Source organism: Gavialis gangeticus, unplaced genomic scaffold (genome assembly GCF_001723915.1).
Source record: "Gavialis gangeticus isolate Ggan-Ray unplaced genomic scaffold, GavGan_comp1, whole genome shotgun sequence".
Classification (NCBI taxonomy): domain Eukaryota; kingdom Metazoa; phylum Chordata; order Crocodylia; family Gavialidae; genus Gavialis; species Gavialis gangeticus.
Genome location: NW_017729000.1, coordinates 12,021,548 through 12,039,733, shown reverse-complemented (window position 1 = coordinate 12,039,733; position 18,186 = coordinate 12,021,548). Strand labels below are relative to the sequence as shown.

General features: G+C 46.5%; 1 protein-coding gene across 5 annotated transcripts in view; it reads left to right on the top strand.

Annotated features, from left to right (window-relative positions):
* JADE2 (jade family PHD finger 2) overlaps nt 1–18,186 on the top strand; it is a 171,853-nt gene that overhangs the window by 113,585 nt on the left and 40,082 nt on the right. For all 5 annotated transcript variants that reach the window (XM_019506281.1, XM_019506280.1, XM_019506277.1 and 2 more), the window contains exons 6-7: nt 11,470–11,681; nt 17,646–17,813. In XM_019506281.1, the coding sequence (XP_019361826.1) occupies nt 11,470–11,681; nt 17,646–17,813 (380 nt within the window). The remainder of the gene's footprint in view (nt 1–11,469; nt 11,682–17,645; nt 17,814–18,186) is intronic.

Genomic DNA, 18,186 nt, shown 5'->3' with positions numbered 1-18,186 from the left:
CACTAAAAGCAAACATGAACAGCTCCTATGGCTAGAAAGAGTTTACACCTCACTGGGTGGGGAAGTACCACCCTGGGCACCCATTCTCCACGTGGTTGTCACCTTATTATAGGGCCAGACCCTAGAATGCTTGCAGCCTGCGTCGGCTCTACAGCCTGAGGAACGAGCTCTCTGTCCGTGGCAGTGTAAGCTCCACTGGCTTATGTAAGCTGGGTTGGCAGCAAGACATTTTCCTGGAAGGGGCCTCATTGATAGAGCTCATGCTCCTGCCCTAGCTGCAACCAGCTCCTGGCGTTCCTTCATGATTCATAGAAAGCAGCAGCAGTACCTGGCATCGCTGTCAGACCGTGCGGGCCTTTTGTTGTGAAAAGGCTAATGATTTTTAAGCCCTTCTTACCTGAGCTGTGTTCAGGCTAGTGATCACAGGGTAAACGTTAACATATCCAGTTACCACTGTTAAGCTACCCGGTCTCTTCTCAGCACCTTAAGATCAGCCTAAAATCCATACCTCTTGTATCGCTGCCCTTTGTGGGTCACCTGGTGCAGCCCCCATCAAGGAGTTGCGATGATTACCGACTGCACCTGCCATGCCTTCGCCAGCTTTGCTCCCAACTTCTTCGGGCTGCTTTTCAGTCCATTGCTCCAGCAAGGCTTAGTGAATGGTGATATGGCGATTTATCCTTTTGGGAGGGGCAAAGGAGAAGGAGCTGAGATTTAAACTAAGCGGGTATCTGCGGAGCCACTGCTCTGCCTCAGCTCCCCACAAGTGGTCTGATTCCCCTGATTGCTCCACTTGTCCTGACAGCAGTAGCTGATTAGAGCCTCCGCCGCCGTTAACTCCCTCGCATTCAGCTTGGAGAGGGAGGCAGTCCTATGGCAGATGGAGCAGAGCATCAGGCTGGAGAGAGGCTTGCACATGCATTCGAAACAGGCAAGAAATTAAACAGTTGATTATTCGGAGAATGTTTGCAGAGGGCTCACTGCTGTGCCAGGTCCTGGACCAGCCGCGGCATTTTTATGCCTCGTGAAATATGTTTTCAGTCACTAGAATTGTATCTAATTCTACAATAATTGCCTTCTTGTGTTTCAATGCAATCCACGTTGAGCCAGGGAAGGAATACATTTCAGCCTCACTCTTAACCCTGCTAACTACATACTCAGAGTCATCATACTCTCTCATTTTGTAGGCTTCTACTCTATAAGCAACCCAGAAGTCAGTTTGGTCACTTCGGACGGAGGAGAAGCTGATGTGAGTCTTCTGGGTCTTGAAGTTGAGGTTCTGGAGACTTTTTACTACTAAACAGAGATGATACTTAGATCACTAGAAGATTACACCAGTGCTCCCAGAAAGGTCCAGATATGGCGTGGCACCAGCTGCGGGCTGCACCTGATTCAAAATACCAGTGTCCCAGGGAACTTCAGTCCTTCACAAAGATTGCAATAGCCTCGAGCAGGCCAGTGGTTAACTGCAGTTCTCATCCATATATGGCCTTTTCTGTAAGGAACTAAAAGCATTGATTCTTGGCTCAGACAAGATTTCCACTGGGATAATCCCATTGACCTCAGCGGAGCTCGCGTCACACTGATGTTCAGGAGTAGAGAGCAGACGTTCCTGAACATCTGAGAATAGATCTCAGAACATCCCTATTAGGCCGCCGAGCATCCTTGTGAAAGAGGTGTGGTCTGTTAGCGCCGTCTTGGAGATGCACAAACTCTGAAGTAGGTGGGTAGAACCAGAAAGAAAACATAGGTGTCCTGACGGGCCGTCCTTTTTCTAACCACTTTGCATTGCTTCTCTCACTGAGGACTTTGTTCTTATCTTCCTCTGGCTATGCTGGTGCGTAAGTGCTTTTGACTGTTCTCGTGCTACTCCTGGATGGGTGAGAGCAGAGCCATGCCATCTGTTTTTTGTGTCCCGACCATATGGGAGTAACATCTGTAGGATGGAGATAGCGAGGGCCCTTCTTTCAACCTACCACTGTGTATTTCCCAAGCTCAGCTAACAGTGGGATGTGCGGAGGCCTGTCCTTTTTTGTAGTGGGCTCCATTTCCTGTAAATGACAGACTGGCTTCCCCCTTTTAAGTGCTTTCCTACCATCCTGCAGCCATAAGGGATTGCTAATGTACAAAGGCTTTGACTGGAGTCCTGTGCTCGGCGCATACTCTGAATGGCTGTAATGGACTTTTCACCCTTGTGTTACCCACATGTGCAGCTGCCACATTATGTGGTTTCACCACGATGCTCAGCTCTGCATCTGAACCCAAGCTTGCGGTAGTTACTGTTAATCAGTTGAGAAAGCTTATCCCCATTAATAATTCAGGGTCTGTTTGTTTGGATTTTTGTTAGGAAGAAAGTCTGCCAGTTTGGGGCTGTTTTATAACATGTCTGTACTGCAGCCCACAACAAACATCCATGTGCAGGCTGGGTGCTTTGTTCCCAGCTGAGATCATAAGCTCATTGCACAAGTAATCATTTTAACAGCAGAATTGCTTGATGCATGAATAGGAAAACCCAGCAAATCCTCCGCCACTTATCAGTGTGTTAACGATTTACGAGCGCGGGATATGTTTAATTTACAGAAGAGATGCCTATCTGCAGTGTGGAAATATCTTGAGAACAGATTTAGGACTAGAAGCTGCTCTCAGTTACGTCGGTGTCAATCTGGATTAACTCCACTGGCACAGAGAAAAGAAAGTGGCTTTTGGTTATTGACTCTGCCATTCACCCCCACCAGGGCACACGGCATGCTGCAGCTAAATTTGACCTATGTTTGTGGTCATTGTTGTTAATATTAGATAGCTAATATGCCCAATTGAGCATGAGCCTCCATTGCTCTAGGCACTGTACAGACATCTTGCTAAGTGTCGTGTCTCAGGCCAGATCAATCAGATCAGCTCTGAATTCTGTCGACTGAGCAGAGCTCAATCGTTCAAGTCTGTGTGGCGCTACCACCGGCAAGCATCCTACCTCCCAGACTCTTCAGCCCGGGGTTTCAGACACTCCCAAGTCCATGGCAAGCATCCAATGTGCAAGCCTCAACCCCAGAGGCCTTGGAGTTCGGATGCCCCTAGTTCACTTGCCCTGAGCCAAAAGGCCATAGGAACAAGCTAGAGGGAAAGCCCAAAAGCAGTCCCCTGTCACCATAAACTGTGGAGCTGAGATCCTCCCACTGGGAGGCTATAGTAGACTCACGCAGGTGTGCCTGCCCACTGGGCAGCGGACAAGTCTCCACCCTCAACTACGCCAAGGCTGAGAAGAAGGGGATCTCCCCTACCAGGTATGTACAACCACCTGAGCTGACGCCATCGTCACGGTGTCTCCCGTGCCGCATAAGAGTCAGAAGGTCAGATTCTGATAACCTTGTTCTGGCTTCTTCCCACCTGACTCCATGACTAGTCTTGTGACCCATGATCTAATTACTGCCCCGGTGATCTACCACCGAATGCGAGTATGTCTGCATTGTAGCCAGGGGGTGAGTGCAGCACATGCAGCATCCCCATGTTACTAGCTTGCTCAGGTAACAGTGGCAGTGAAAATCCAGCTGTCAGACTTCAGCATGGGCCAGCAACCTGAGCACATACCCAGGGCACCTAGCAGGCACGTACAGATTCCTCCTTGCTGTTGTTACCCGACCTAGCTAGATTACAGCTCCTTTGGATTTGCTTGTGTATGCCGTAGTCACGCTTTTGATTGGTGAGCAGTGTAGACGCAGCAGAAGAGTGCGGATACCAAAACACGGTCCACGTTTTCTGAAACTTAGGCAGTTTGTTTCAAGCCGAAGAAAGAAGAGATACTCAGTGAGAATCCCAGTTGATTTTGTGTGCAAATAGCTGTGGCCTTTCACTTCGCCTCACTGAAGTCTGTTAGGAAATCCAGAAATATTTTCAGAAAGCAGCTGCATAAGCAGTTGACAGAGATGAAACACTTTGAGCCCCGGAAACGTGTAAGATGATTTAACTCCCTGCAGAGACAGGTACTGCTGGAAAGCCTCTCTACTATTGCCTTGACATGTAGGTTAGTAGGGCTGCTGATCGGCAGAGGAAATGCAAGTTTAAGCCATCCTGGCTTTATAGTTTTCATCATGATCAGTTTTCCTGTATAGTTGTTTTATTATTTACATCAACTCTAAAATAATTGCAACAGTTTCAGACATTATTCAGAATCTTGCTGCTGGAAGGAATGAAGTAGCTTTAATCAGAAGTGCCCCAGGACAGCTCTGTCAGTGCAAAGCATTATTGTAGAAAGACAGCAGATTATAAAGTGGCTTCTAAAGCACTTTGTCATCATCTTAAATTTGAGCAATAATTGATGTCGGTGGGTGGCATAAAGGGTGATAATTGGTTCCTGTAAATCTTTTAAGTGCATTAGCAGGATATGTTTATAAAAATTATGGAGAAGTTTCACTGCACATGTTTAGCTCGTATGCAGATTGTGTGCTTGTTGTTTTTTGTTGGCTGTGCTTTACATTGATATTCCATTTATAAATGAGTTGATAGAGGGGTGATATATAGATTCATAGATTCATAGATTAAGGGTCGGAAGGGACCTAGTAGATCTTCTAGCCCAACCCCCCGCCAGGGCGGGAGAACAACAAAAAACCCCAAAAAGAGAAATGGGACTCAAACGAGTCCAGCCAGGTAGGCATCCAGCCTCTTCTTAAAGACCCCCAGGGTAGGGGCCAGCACCACTTCCCTTGGAAGTTGGTTCCAGCTCCTAGCCGCCCTAACCGTGAAGTAGTTTTTGCGGATGTCCAATCTATACCTCCTCTCCATCAGCTTGTGCCCATTACTCCTTGTTATGCCAGCGGGCGCTAGGGGAAACAGCGTCTCCCCCAAACCCTTCTGGTCCCCCCTAGTGAGTCTATAGACAGTCACCAGGTCCCCCCTTAGCCTTCTCTTGTGGAGGCTGAATAGGTTCAGGTCCCGCAGTCTCTCACTGTAGGGTCTGCCCTGTTGTCCCCGGATCATGCGGGTGGCCCTCCTCTGGACCCTCTCCATATTGTCCACATCCCTCTTGAAATGGGGCGCACAGAACTGGACACAATACTCCAGCTGTGGCCTGACCAGTGTCGCATAGAGGGGGAGGATCACCTCCTTGGCTCTACTCGAGATGCACCTGTGGATGCACGACAAGGTCCGGTTAGCCTTGCCAACCATGACCTCGCATTGTCGGCCCATGTTCATCTTGGAGTCAATAATGACTCCAAGATCCCTTTCTGCCTCCGTGCTCTCGAGTAAGGAGTTCCCCATTGTGTAAGTGTGCTGCTGGTTCCTACTGCCCAAGTGCAGCACCCTGCACTTGTCCGTGTTGAAACGCATCCTGTTCCTGTTAGCCCACCCCTGTAACCTATCCAGATCCCTCTGCAATCTCTCCCTCCCTGCTAGCGTGCTCACCTCCCCCCAGATTTTGGTGTCATCAGCGAATTTAAACAGGTTACTTTCCACCCCATCATCCAGATCGCTGATGAAGAAATTGAACAGCGCAGGCCCCAGGACCGAGCCCTGGGGGACTCCGCTACCCACCTCCCCCCAGGTCGAATATGACCCATCCACCACCACCCTCTGAGTGCGACCCCTCAGCCAATCTGCAATCCATCTGACTGTGTAGGCATCTGATTACTGCATCTTATTAGTAAGTGGTAGGCATGGGCACTTTGGGTTACGCATAGTCAGAAACACGTCCATGGAAAGTCCTACATATGGCTGTAAGCCATAGTTGTGAGCAACTTGTTGACCTGATAGTCTATAACCGTCTAAAACAAAAGATAAGCTAGCATTAAAACATTTATTCATTATTATTAGCCTCCTGGGAGAGAGGAAGTGGGGCTCTTCCCTTTTTACCAGCAGGGAAGCTGCACAACATAACATTGACATGACTCTCCTGCAGTTATGCCAAGTTTGTAGCGGAGCCAGGAGGAGAGGCCTGATCATTATACAATCGGGACAGTGGAAATCTAGGCACCAAGCCGCCATAGATGCCGATTTTGTTGAGAAACTAGCCATATTAGTACTTAGCATTTAGACAGCACTTTTCATATCTGGATTGCTTCAATTCTCATAACCTCCCATGAGGAAAGTAAGGGATCATTATCCTAGCTTTGCAGACAGAGAAACTAAAACAGGCAGGTTCTAAGTAACTTGCCTAGAGCCATGCAAAAAGACAGGTTTGGAGCTAGATTAGATCTCACGAATCCATGGCTTCTGGTACTGAGGATGAACACACTCCCCTTGATATCTTATAAGGGTTGTCAGGGATTATAACAGGCCTGCAAAAAGCAGTTGACTCCAGCCCCTTTCACAAAATGCTTTTAAAAAATACAACTTTATTTGTTTATATATATTTTTACTGGAAAACAGACTTTAAGGTTTATAGTTTGTGAATCACCAAATAGTACAGCCTGCAGTCTTGAAGATAGTTTGTTCATGAGCTGTTTTATCGCTAGATATCCTCCATAGGGTAAAAGGATTTATTGTTTCAGTAAATTGATTTTAATGGAGTGCAGTTTAGTTGGACATAAATCTCAGTTTTGTGAAAGGTGGCTCTCTTACTAATTCCTTCCCCCAGTATATCAAGAAGGTTTGAGCTGGGATATGGAAGAGTAAAGAACGTTTAGTAAAAGAGCGTGCCTCCGCCATGTCACATGCAATTATAATGCTATATAAATAATGATAGCTGAGATTACTAATGTTTGTACATGATATGTAATAGCTATACCTGTGTCTGGGGTGCCTGAGGTTCATTCTAACTTATGCATGAGTAACTGGCCCCTACTCTCTGCAGAAAAACTGGTTGTGTAAGCTCAGCCAGAAGGGTGGTCACCCACAGCACAAAGGGTATCCAGGACTTGATGGGAATGAGGGGAGGAAGTAATGGTAATAGAAGAACGAGATGCAATCCTCAGAAATCTGCACGTGGTAGAAATAACCCTGTAGTTGTGCCATTCATCCATTTAAATTCAAATTTGGCTGCAGCATGCCGTGTGCCCTGGTAGGGGTGAATGGCAGAGTCAGTAACCAAAAGCCACTTTCTTTTCTCTGCACCAGTGGAATTAATCCAGATTGACACCGACGTAACTGAGAGCTGGGGAGGAAAGAAGAGAAATTGAAGCTTCACAACCTAGGTCCCTGTAGTGCGCACAGCAAGCACACATACAAGGAAACATGTTTCTTGGGAACCAAACCCAAAGAGCAGATTTGGGACATGCATGTCGTGCTGAAGGCAGATCTGGAGACCTCCTGCAATGCCTCATAGTTGGACACCTCCTCTGCCTCCCCCCTCTCCTAAAGTCCTTCCTCTCCCAAGGGGTGCTTAGTTTGGTTGGATGCATGATCCCTGTGCCTTCTGGCCTACCATGAAGGATAGAGCGTCCACCGGCTTAGTTTCTAAAGCATCATTCCTTTGGGAGGTTGGGGTTTCTGCCTTCCCAGAGGGGGAGGCGACACTGGGCTTGCTTATAGTGCTTACAGTAACAAAGATCAGAACCTGGCTCCTTGTTCATCATTCCTCAAGTGAGACTATCAACCCTGTGTACAACACGGGCAGCATTTGAATAGGGTGAGATTTTTTGCTTTTTGTTATTTTGCTGGCCACTGCCTCTACAGCCAGCAGTTTTCTCAGCCAGAAAGACGTCAATTTTATGAATGGGGCTTAATAGCAGTAACTTTATATGATGCAGAAGCAGATAAACAGAGCACAAATGCAAAAAAGAACTTCACCCTTAGGCCCCATTCTTTAGCGATTCATAAGCGATTAATGGCTTCATACCCATCAACTACCATTGTCGCTCCAAGAGGCTCCGAGGTAGGCTGAAGGCAACTTGGCAAATGAATTTCTAATGTGATTGCATCTAAAAGGAGTGTGTGTGTGTGTAACTATACAACAAACATATAACAAGTGATGAGCGAGCCAGCATTCATTACAGGTAAAGGTGTCCTGTTTTCAGGCCAATGGGACAGGGCTCCACTGTTTCTTTAATGGCAGCATGAGGAGGAGGTGATGTGCTCAGCACCCTGCTCCAGTGCCCATTGGAGAGGAGCCTGGGTGGGCCTCAGGGCTGCAGTAGAAGTGGAAACCCACCACCCTCGCCTGGGATCAAATGCAGGTCCTTCCAGGCTGTAGTCCGTCACCCTTCTGCCTGAGCTACACAGCTAGAGCATCCATTGCAGCTGGGACTTGTAAAGTTTATGTACTCTTCAAAGGCCAAATACTTCTCTTGAACACATGTCCAGGACTCCCGATGGAATAAGGCTCACTTTCACAGCGAAGTGGGATGTTTGGTTTTCAGCGGGGAGACAGGCAGGTTTGACATCAACACAGACCTCTCCTGTGGTTTAAGCTGGCCACGGCAGGATATCGCTATCAATGAAAAATTTACAAGTTGGCATTTCAGTAGAGAAATGCACTGAATCAGGAGGTGAGAGATGGGGAAGAATATACAGTTGCAGGTATGAGAAGGTTGTTTCCACTAGGAGTGAAATGGGAACTGTCCAGGTGCCAACATGATCCTGGCCCTGGAGACAGATCGGTTTTAAGTTTCTTGTGGAAACCATCCTCCTTTTCCGTCGATCTCTCTTCTGCTTCATGAATAACAAATTCTGTGCCCATAATTATTTCTTAGCACAGGGGCTAGTGTAGACACTGTCCCCCAGAAATATAAGGAGCCTTCATGGTGATTTGCATTTCCAAAAGACTTGAAAACCAGAGGGTGAAGGAGCCGACATGATAACAACTCATTCGAACCATCTCTGGGTTTGTGGTTGCAGTCGTGTTGGTGTAAGGACATAGGCAGGCAAGGGTCTTTGAGTAAATGTGAGGACTCATTCTCTCATTCCTTAGCGTCTCAGACCAGCAGAGACTCCCAATGCCTGACAAAGGGTGATTGTGCCCGAAAGCTTGCTGTGGACTTTTTCCCCACTACTCAGGTCTAATAAAAGATATCGCATCTCAAAGAACCATGCCTGCCTCATTCAAATGATCGGTTCTTAAAGAAACGCTTTTAATTTATAAATACTTATCCTGAATCACTCACCTAGCACCAAAGGGATAGCCCGCAGCATTTCAAAGGGTAGTGCACTCTCTCTCAAAGTTCCCACGGTGGTCCAGCTCCAAAAATGCGAGCAGATGTGTAAGCTGTGATGCATAGACCTTGGTGACTAGATTGCTAATGAAGGGCATGTCAACTAGCTAAATGGCTGTTGTTCTTCAAATGCCTCTGAGGCACCCTGCTCCGGATCTGGGTTCCCAAATGATCCTGGATGCATCCATTAGGCTTCCCAGCCATAAAACAGGTACTGTCAGGCATCTTGGCAAGTTGCAGCATAACTACTCAAGCACTTGAAAGAAACCTAACAGAGAACGGTGTTGTCTGTTGTAGATTGTATCTCAGCCTGGTAAAATGCCAATCCAGATGTTTGCATAAGCTTGTCAAGCCTGGTAAACTCTGCCAGTGGAGCATGTTGGGGAAGATCTCAGACAGCCAGTAGACTTTCCTACTCGAGGAAGGTTTTGCAGCATGTTACTGGGTCATTAGGACACTGTGCAAAAGGAAAACATCCTTCAAGCTTCATCAGTAGTGCTTGCCTGGAAGCAGCTGGATGTTTGTCTGAACCAGCAGGGAGCAAAGACCAAGTGCCAGTCCTATCCATGTCCCTGCAAGCTTTGTCATTGTCTTTGGTGGACCCCAAATTTAGCCCTAGGTAAGGACTTCCAGCATAGAAAAGCCATTCACCAAATATTCAAGTATTTACCTTTTTAACTTATCTTCAAGTCTCTTTTTCCCTTCAGTGTTTATAAACTAAGAACTGTCCCCTGCTGTCTAGCAGCAGGGTAGGTAGAAAACCTATATGACAAGAAATCTGCAGTAATCTACAGAAATGGCCTGAGCCATCACTGTTACTCTGTTGTAAACTGAGTCATTTTGTTATTCTACTTGCAGAAAATTGTGGTGTTTTTCATAAAGAAGGATTCCTACGAAACTGAAGCATCTCAAGTCAAGTTCCTCCGCCGCCATTGTGTCTACCATAGTTTCTTATCAGATCATGATTATATTATTATCAGATCATTATTATAAACAAACAGTGCAAAGCTTAATTTGCCTTAGGAGACCTTAAGCATTTCCCTGAAAATCACCTTCACCTGACAGCTAACAAAGAAATACTGCTGGCCTCTGTGTTGTTTTTTCCCCTTTTTTGGTAAATCTTTGTTCTTCTGCCTCTTGGAACCCGGCGCTCCGACTCTCTGATGCATCTGTTTTTATTTCTTCCTTTATTCATCACCTGCAATGACCACTTGCTTTTGTGACTTCCTGGTTGTTGTGCAGATGATTATGTTCTTTCAAACAAAGGATTTTTTTTTCCAGGCATGAGATTAGCAAGAAAAGACAGGTTCCTAAGCGTAAAGATGTTTTTCAGGCACCTGTCCTTTCCACCGCACCGGAAAACAGCAGAATTGTCTGCTAATACGGTGAGTTTCAGAGTAGCTCGAGAGGAAAACCCGATCGTCCCATGATTCAGTTGATTGCAGTTGATTGTAGCTACCCTGCCTCTGAAGACTGAGGGCCATATCCTATTATGAGTCAATGAGCTAAACTCCCATTGACTTCAGTGCAGTGGTAGGAACTGGCCCACAGGAAAGAGCCTGCAATGGAAGAAGATGAGAGATTGAGTTCCTTGCAACTCTACTCACCAGTGACATTTCACTGCTGATAGGTGCTGGCAGTAACATCCTCATGGTAGTGGCAGGAAGTGTGGGTGTAACACAGTTACCGGCACACCCACACTTAAGTATATGGCGTCGTCCCTATTGCAGTGATGTCCATAAAGGTATGCCTTTGCTCGATGGGCCTTCACTTCCAGTTGTCACCGACAATGCAAGTCCAATGAGAATGCAAAGTCAGGCAACAAACACGAGCCCGGATCTCACACTCCGTAACTGCCCTCCTGACTGTTCATATTGACCAGAAACAGAAACAAATGTTGTTATCAATTTCAGCCTTTGGCTTTAAATTTACAGTTCTGTTTAATTAGCCTTAAAAGGGTCAGTTTTCACAGTCTTAACAATTAAAGCATTGACTTTATGTTGCCAAAGCTTGTCTGAGCCCCCACTGCAGAAAGCATCTTTGCAAGACTTGAACATTTAAACTGTCAGACCTAATTATCCGCATTGGTTCAGCTGAATGGATTTTTCCCCCTCAGCCAGCAGCAAGAGTTCGTTACTGTGTATGAAACATAAACTGCATTCAAAGTTAGAAGCAGTTTTCTGATTCACAGATCTTATCATTGCCACGAATTCACTTTCTTAAGTGAAAGCCTAAAATGTCTCCTTTGTGAAATGCAGCCTTGTTCAAAGCCTCTCCAAAGGCAGAGCTCTGCGTACTTCACCCCAGCAGGCAAAATGTCGTAGGGACTCTAGGGCTGGGGGCCATTTGCTGCTGTATTGTAAATGTCATTTCCCTGTCTCTTGCCTTTCAGAGAAGCCAGAGCTGGATGAGATCACCTTGGAGAGAGTGCTGGAGGAGCTGGAGACAATGTGCTATGAGAACATGAACATTGCCATTGAGACAGAGGAGGGCCTGGGCATCGAGTATGATGAGGATGTTGTATGTGACGTATGCCGATCCCCAGAGGGCGAGGATGGCAACGAGATGGTTTTCTGTGACAAGTGCAACGTCTGTGTGCACCAGGTAAATGGCATCTCCTCTCACACCAGGGAGCACTGCTCTCAGCATATTTCACAGCCTGGAGCATGCACCTGCCTGGGTTAGACGGAAGAAGGACCTGCTTGACGGCCAGCATCCAGAACAGCAGTGTGTGGTGCTGGCTTGGGTTCCTTTGGCCTTTCCTGCTGTGCCCCACACCCTGCCCCACTCCTCTGCTACCCACGTGATATTTCAGGGGTTTGTTTAGATTTGAGAACCTCCCTTAAATGATTGTGCTCGGGGTGATAACCTCCTGAGGTCCCTTCCAACCCTAACTTCTATGATTAAACCTTAGGTCCTTATTCCAGGGTAGCCCACAACTACTGCCCCTGCTACTCCCCTCAGTGTAGGGAGCCTAAACTACAGGCCACTATGCAAGAGGGGTAGGACCTAGCACTTCCTCTTCCTCACCCTCCCTACCCATTTTTGGGGCTGTGCACACATAAAGGAGCAGAAAGGGATCAAGGACCTAACTAGGAACTGGAATTCCCCCATGGCCTTCCAGGGCCCCAAAGAGAGAGGAAAGGCTGGCTGCATCCATCCCTATCCCCCTGCCCAGGCATGCATGTAGGCATACATTCACTCTCTTACATCTCTTACACACTGTCCCCAGGGGGCCAAAGAGTGCCTGGCTCTGTTTTGATTTTATCTTCATTCAGCCAGTCTCCCACTGAGTCCTAGTGAGGGCTTTGCCTTTATCACCTCTGGGCAAATGCATGCGGGGACTTCAGTTTGGTCATGACCCATCAAATGTCGACCCCTTCAGCTCAGAGTGGGATGACTGTGCCTCGTGGCTGCATATGGGACATTCACAGAGTGATACAGTGGGTCTTTGACTCTGAGCACGGAAGGGGTCTGTCCTCTTGCCCACCCTTCCCCAGGTTGTTTCTTTACTACTCCCATTCCTCTCCCATGGTCAGTGACATGTGTCAGAGCTCGGTGTCTCCTTGCTCTGTCCTCTCCCTCCTATTCTGTTATCTGGTTTTTCACCTCACCCCTTCCACTTACTGTGCTGCTTTTTTCTCTCCCTCTTCATTTTCACATCTCTCCTCATTAAACTGCTGCCACGGGATTTTTAATGACTGTGAGTGACCAGAATGCAGATGTGGCTACAGAAGGTCTTTTTTATGCACTGTGTGTAGTATACCTAATAGTGGACAAAGCAATAGTCTATATACTATAAGCCATAGTCCTGCCCTGGCAAGAGGGATAGACTAATAGGTACCCTCCCCCCATCTCCACTCGGGTGCTGGCTGTGTAGCATTATTCTGTGTGTGCAAGGAGCCAGCAGCTTAAGAGACATTCTGTCACCTGACAGGGTTTATATCCCCACCTTATTCTTCTTTGAATGTGGGATTTGATTTTATTTTACTGCCTGAAGAGAAATGTTTTATTTTTAGAATTGAGCGTTAACACTGAGCTCTTGCTTCAGGGAAGGAAGGAATTGGATGGGATACTGTGTGCTCGGGTGTGCTTGCACTCTTCATGCACATGATTTGAAGCAGGGAAGGGTATGTGTGTGGGAGTGGGTCTGAGGAGGGGGAAATTTCCTATTAAAATAGGCCAATTTGCATGTCCCTTGAGATGTTCAGTCTCAGAGACCTCCTCACACAGGTGCTCTTGAAAATTTTTCTACTCATTCTGCAAAGGAAGGAAAACGACTGGTCTGTGCGTGTCAGGTCGGTAATCGGAGCTCAGCGTTCTGTTAATCTGGGGTCGGGTCTGGCGCAAAGAGAAAGTGTCTAATTTCCTTTCCTTTCTGCATTTGGAGGTTCCTCTCACTAAGGGTGGAGGCCTGATCCTTCCTGGCAGCTTTAGCATCAGAGCTTCCAGTGAGTGGAGGAGTGCTAAAGGTGTTTCTTGCTGATGTAGGCGGGTGTTTGGGATGGTTTTCATCAGTGAATTATGTTCCATAGAGCATTGGGACAGTTCAGCATTTTTGTTACAGATCTATGTAGTAACTTCAAGCCTGGACATGACACACACTCCCTGTGCAACACAGTCTGGAGACAGCACGCGTTCTCCATGCAGCACAGACCTGGAGATGGCATGCATTCCCTGTGTGGCACAGTCTGGAGACAGCACACATTCCCTGTGCAAAACAGGCCTAGAAGTGTCAAACATTCCCCATGCAACACAGGCCTGGAGACAGCATCCATTCCCCATGCAGCACATTCTGGAGACAGCATGCATTCCCTATGCAACACAGGTCCGGACGCAGCACACATTCTCTGTGCAGCACAGGCCTGGAGATAGCATGCATTCCCTGGGCAACAGAGGCCTGGAGACACTGTATATTGCCTGCACAAAACAGACACAGAAGGAAAGGAGGCCAACTTATGAACCATAGGGGGAAAAGGGCTGGAAGGACCCCCAGAAAGGAATTTTGTCCAGCCCTGACTTAAACCAGGATCATCCTTGTATAAACCATGTTTGTCTGGTCATCAATTTAGAAAGTCCCATAACAGGGATTCCATGACATTCCCAGGTATCCTGTTCCAGGCTTAACCACCCGCATTATTAGAAAGCTCCTAATAGCTAACTTCAGCGTAAAAGAGGTGACCAGCCTGAGGGAGCGGTTTGCTCTTCAGTGTATGCAGTCCTACCACCTGAAAGTAGAATGTGGCTTCCCAGCACCATATATTCACACAGATGACCCCACCAACTTTGCTGGGTTTTTGGTTATAGCCATGTTGGTCTGAGGACATAGGCAGGCAAGGTTTTTTGAGTAGATGTGATATCTTTTAGTAGACCAACTGAGCAGCTGGAAAAAAGTTCTTAGCAAGGTTTCGGACGCGATCGCCCTTCATCAGGCATTGGGAGTCTCTGCTGGTCTGAGATGCTACGGACTCATTCTCTTATTCCTTGGACAGCAGAGACTCCCTGTGCGTGAAGAAGAGTGACTGCACCTGAAAGCTTGTTAAGAACTTTTTTTTTGCAAAGCAAGCCAAAGGTGAGTGGGGAAGGAAAGCCAAAGGTGCGTAAGGAAGACTCTCCCTTACTCACCTTTGGTTTTGTTGCCCCCTGCTTTTTTCCCCCCTCCCTTCCCTGCTTTACCTTTTGTTTTCCTAATTTCTACCTATTCACATTCTCACTGACATCCACTTTTAGCTTCTCTCATTCCTTGGTGTCTCAGACCAGCAGAGACTCCCTATGTCTGAAGAAGAGTGATTGCGCCCAAAAGCTTGCTAAGAACTTTTTTCCAACTACCCAGTCGGTCTAAGAAAAGATTTCACATCTAGTCAAAGACCTGTGCCTGCCCACCAGCTTTGTTGTGTTGTCTCCAGTGAGAAGCTCATCCAACTCACTTCTGTTCAGCTTGGATACGTGTAGCAGCTGACAGGCTACTTCAAACCTATTGAAATAAACAGTTTTTCCACTGATTTCAGTGGGATTTGTATCAGGCCCCAGATCATCGGCCACATCTTCTACCAAACCTCTGAGCTATCAGTGATATCATGTCTACCCTGACTTACACCCCAGGCAGGGGAGTCACACCCTGCCCTGCCTTCTGCCTTTGGCATTTTGACTATTCCTCAGGAAATTCCTTGTCCCTGGGCAACCCCCCACAACATACCGGTCGTCTCTCTCTCAGTTCCCACCCAGTGTTCACAAGCAGCAAGTTTCCCACTCCTCTGGGAGGTCTGTGCTTTCCCAATAGTGCAGGAGTTGTTACATCCAGTTGGCTGTTTCCTCTAGTTCCTGCTACATGGCCCATCACATTAGGCAGGCAGGCTGGGCCTATAGCCTGTCTTGCTGCCATTCCACTATTAGTACAGCTTCCCGACCCAGTGCTGGTCCTCCCTACAAAGTGGGTCACAATCATTTTGTGTATGCATTTGGATTGCATGAATCCTCAGGATGAAAGACAGAAGCTTTGCTAAGACGTGAGGATGGAGTGAGCTGATCTCAGCACAAGTGCCACCACGCTCTTCCATGTGTTTCCCAGTCAGGCAGATCTCAGACACAGATTGACAGAAATGCTGACATCCACTCTGCACAAAAATGTATCTTCACTTAGAGAGCTTACTCACCAGTTAGCTCCTCGTCATATCTCCAAACAAGAGATGGCTCATAACTCAGAAACGTATATTTTTTGTATGAAATGCCTGGCTGCAATGCTGGCCAGAGAAATGGGAATGTCATGAGGCTGGAAGTTAGAGGCAGTTGACTGGGAATTCCTCTCTCCTTCTCTGCCTCTTTCTGTACCTCTGGCCCATTAAATACAAGCTTTTTAAACAGTGAGCTTCCAAGATGAATGAGCAAGGAAGGAGATGGGATATTGGATTTTCTTAAAAAGCACTAATGTAATTGCAGTGATTCGCGTACTAACCTACCAGTGAACTACAACATCTCTCACCTCACCAGAAGGGGAAGTATCTGGGGAACACTGCAAATTCTGATGCTGCTCAGATCAGAGCATGGCTGTGTCTTTTAGTTAAACTTACTGTGGGGAGGAGGCACAGGCAAGGAGTGTGCAAGAGATATTACGGAGTCAGAGTTACAAGGAAGGAAGAAATGATTGTTAATTGAAGAATCACACGCAGTTGCTGATAATTCCTCCTTTTCAACCAGATGTTGAGAATGATCAGTTAGTCAGTGCTTTACCTATTTCATATGTCACTTTGATTTTGTATCTCTCCAGGGTTTTTTCAGCAAAATGTGGTATCGAGTCAAATCCTTAACAGACATCTTCATATATTAACATCAATTGCAATACCTTTATCAACCAGTCTTAGAATCCCATTATGAAAATATTGATAGTCAAACAAGTCCTGTTTTCCATAAACCCATGTTGACTAGGTCATGTTACCCTCCTCTCATTTTTTTATTCAAGTTCCTTATCAGTCATCCCCTTATTTTACCCAGGATGATTATCAGGTGAGAAGCCTGTAATTAATTAAGTTGTCTCATTTACCCTTTTTAAATATGGGCCCCAAGTTTTTTTTTCTAGTGCTCTCGGGTGTCTCCAGCGTTCCAGCACTTCACTGGAAATCAACCTGAATGGTCTGAAGGGCTCCTTATCCAGCTCTTTTAAAATTCTTGAATCCAAACCTTTTTTACCTCCTTGCTTACAAACATCTACCTTTCATAGTGACTAGCAGCTTCAGTTACCAGTGGTGTAGAAAATATGTGATCATCATCATCTGATATGACTGCCATCTGGCTTTTTTCCAAGTACAGAAAATAAATGTTTGTTGGACACATGTGACTTTTGTGGTTAGGGAAATGGGAATGTCAGGAGGCAGGAAGGCTGTTGTTGACAATTCTGCTGTATTCAGAAATGAACCAGTACCATTGTTAGAATTTCTTTTGTTCCTAACATACTTAAAATACTCCTTACTATACTGCTACTAAGACAGGTTTCATCTTGTACTGTTCTGATTTCTCTATCAGTTCTCTGCAGTTCCCAGCTTCTGGTTTATTTATATCTATCTATCTATCTATCTATCTATATAAACCCAGCTCTTCCTTATACACATATACACAAATGGGACCCAAGCTTATGTGAATGAAAGTTGCTGTTCTTCTGGTAGCTGCATGGGAGTCTGTGGACTTGGTCTGGTGCCTGATGGAAAGAGGTCACATCTGAGAATCTGACCATCACAGCTGCCCCTTCCACTGGTGATGTAAGACAAGGCCTGTGACAGACGGAGGCACATTAGCAGGGCTGCCTGGCATGTCAAGGGCATATTTGTGCGTCAGGTGTGAATCCATATAAAACAGGAAGGAAGGAGTGAAGGAAAGGGGAATTTACCCTTAAACTAGTTGTGCCCCATTGAGGCACTTCTTTATGTCTGCTTTTAATTGTTGTTTTGACAGCTGGATGCCAAGGCAAGGAGGCACCTATTGGGGAATGGTAAATGAGAGAGGCCAGCAGTGTATGAGTGCCGCAGTTCTGTTGAGATATAGGCTGTAACTAATGCCACCTTCCTTGTGTTTGCACAGGCGTGCTATGGGATCCTCAAAGTTCCCATTGGGAACTGGCTTTGTCGAACCTGCGCCCTTGGAGTTCAGCCGAAGTGTTTACTTTGCCCGAAGAGAGGGGGAGCTTTGAAACCCACCCGGAGTGGGACAAAGTGGGTCCACGTTAGCTGTGCCTTATGGATACCTGAAGTAAGTAGTTATCCAGCATGTTCTTAGCTTGGGTGTAGGTTGCAGTTGGACTTTATGTGCCCTGTGTAGTTAACAACCATATGCTACTGTCACTTGTTTCAGTCATTCAGTGGTAAAGTACAGGTCTTGGGCTGACATTTTCAGACACCTAAAAGAGTTATGCATCCAAATCCCACTGAAAGTACCTAACCGGCCTATTGCTAAATCTGTCTACCTGTCAGTGAAGCTTCTTTGAAAATTGTCACTTTGGAGATTTCCAGGACAGATCTCAGATCTTGCACTAATGGTCTGAGTAGCAAGTCCAAGCTCTGCTCATAAAGCCGAGTTGAAGCAAGAGGAAAGATGCCAAGGCAGGGGATACTGAGCAAACAGC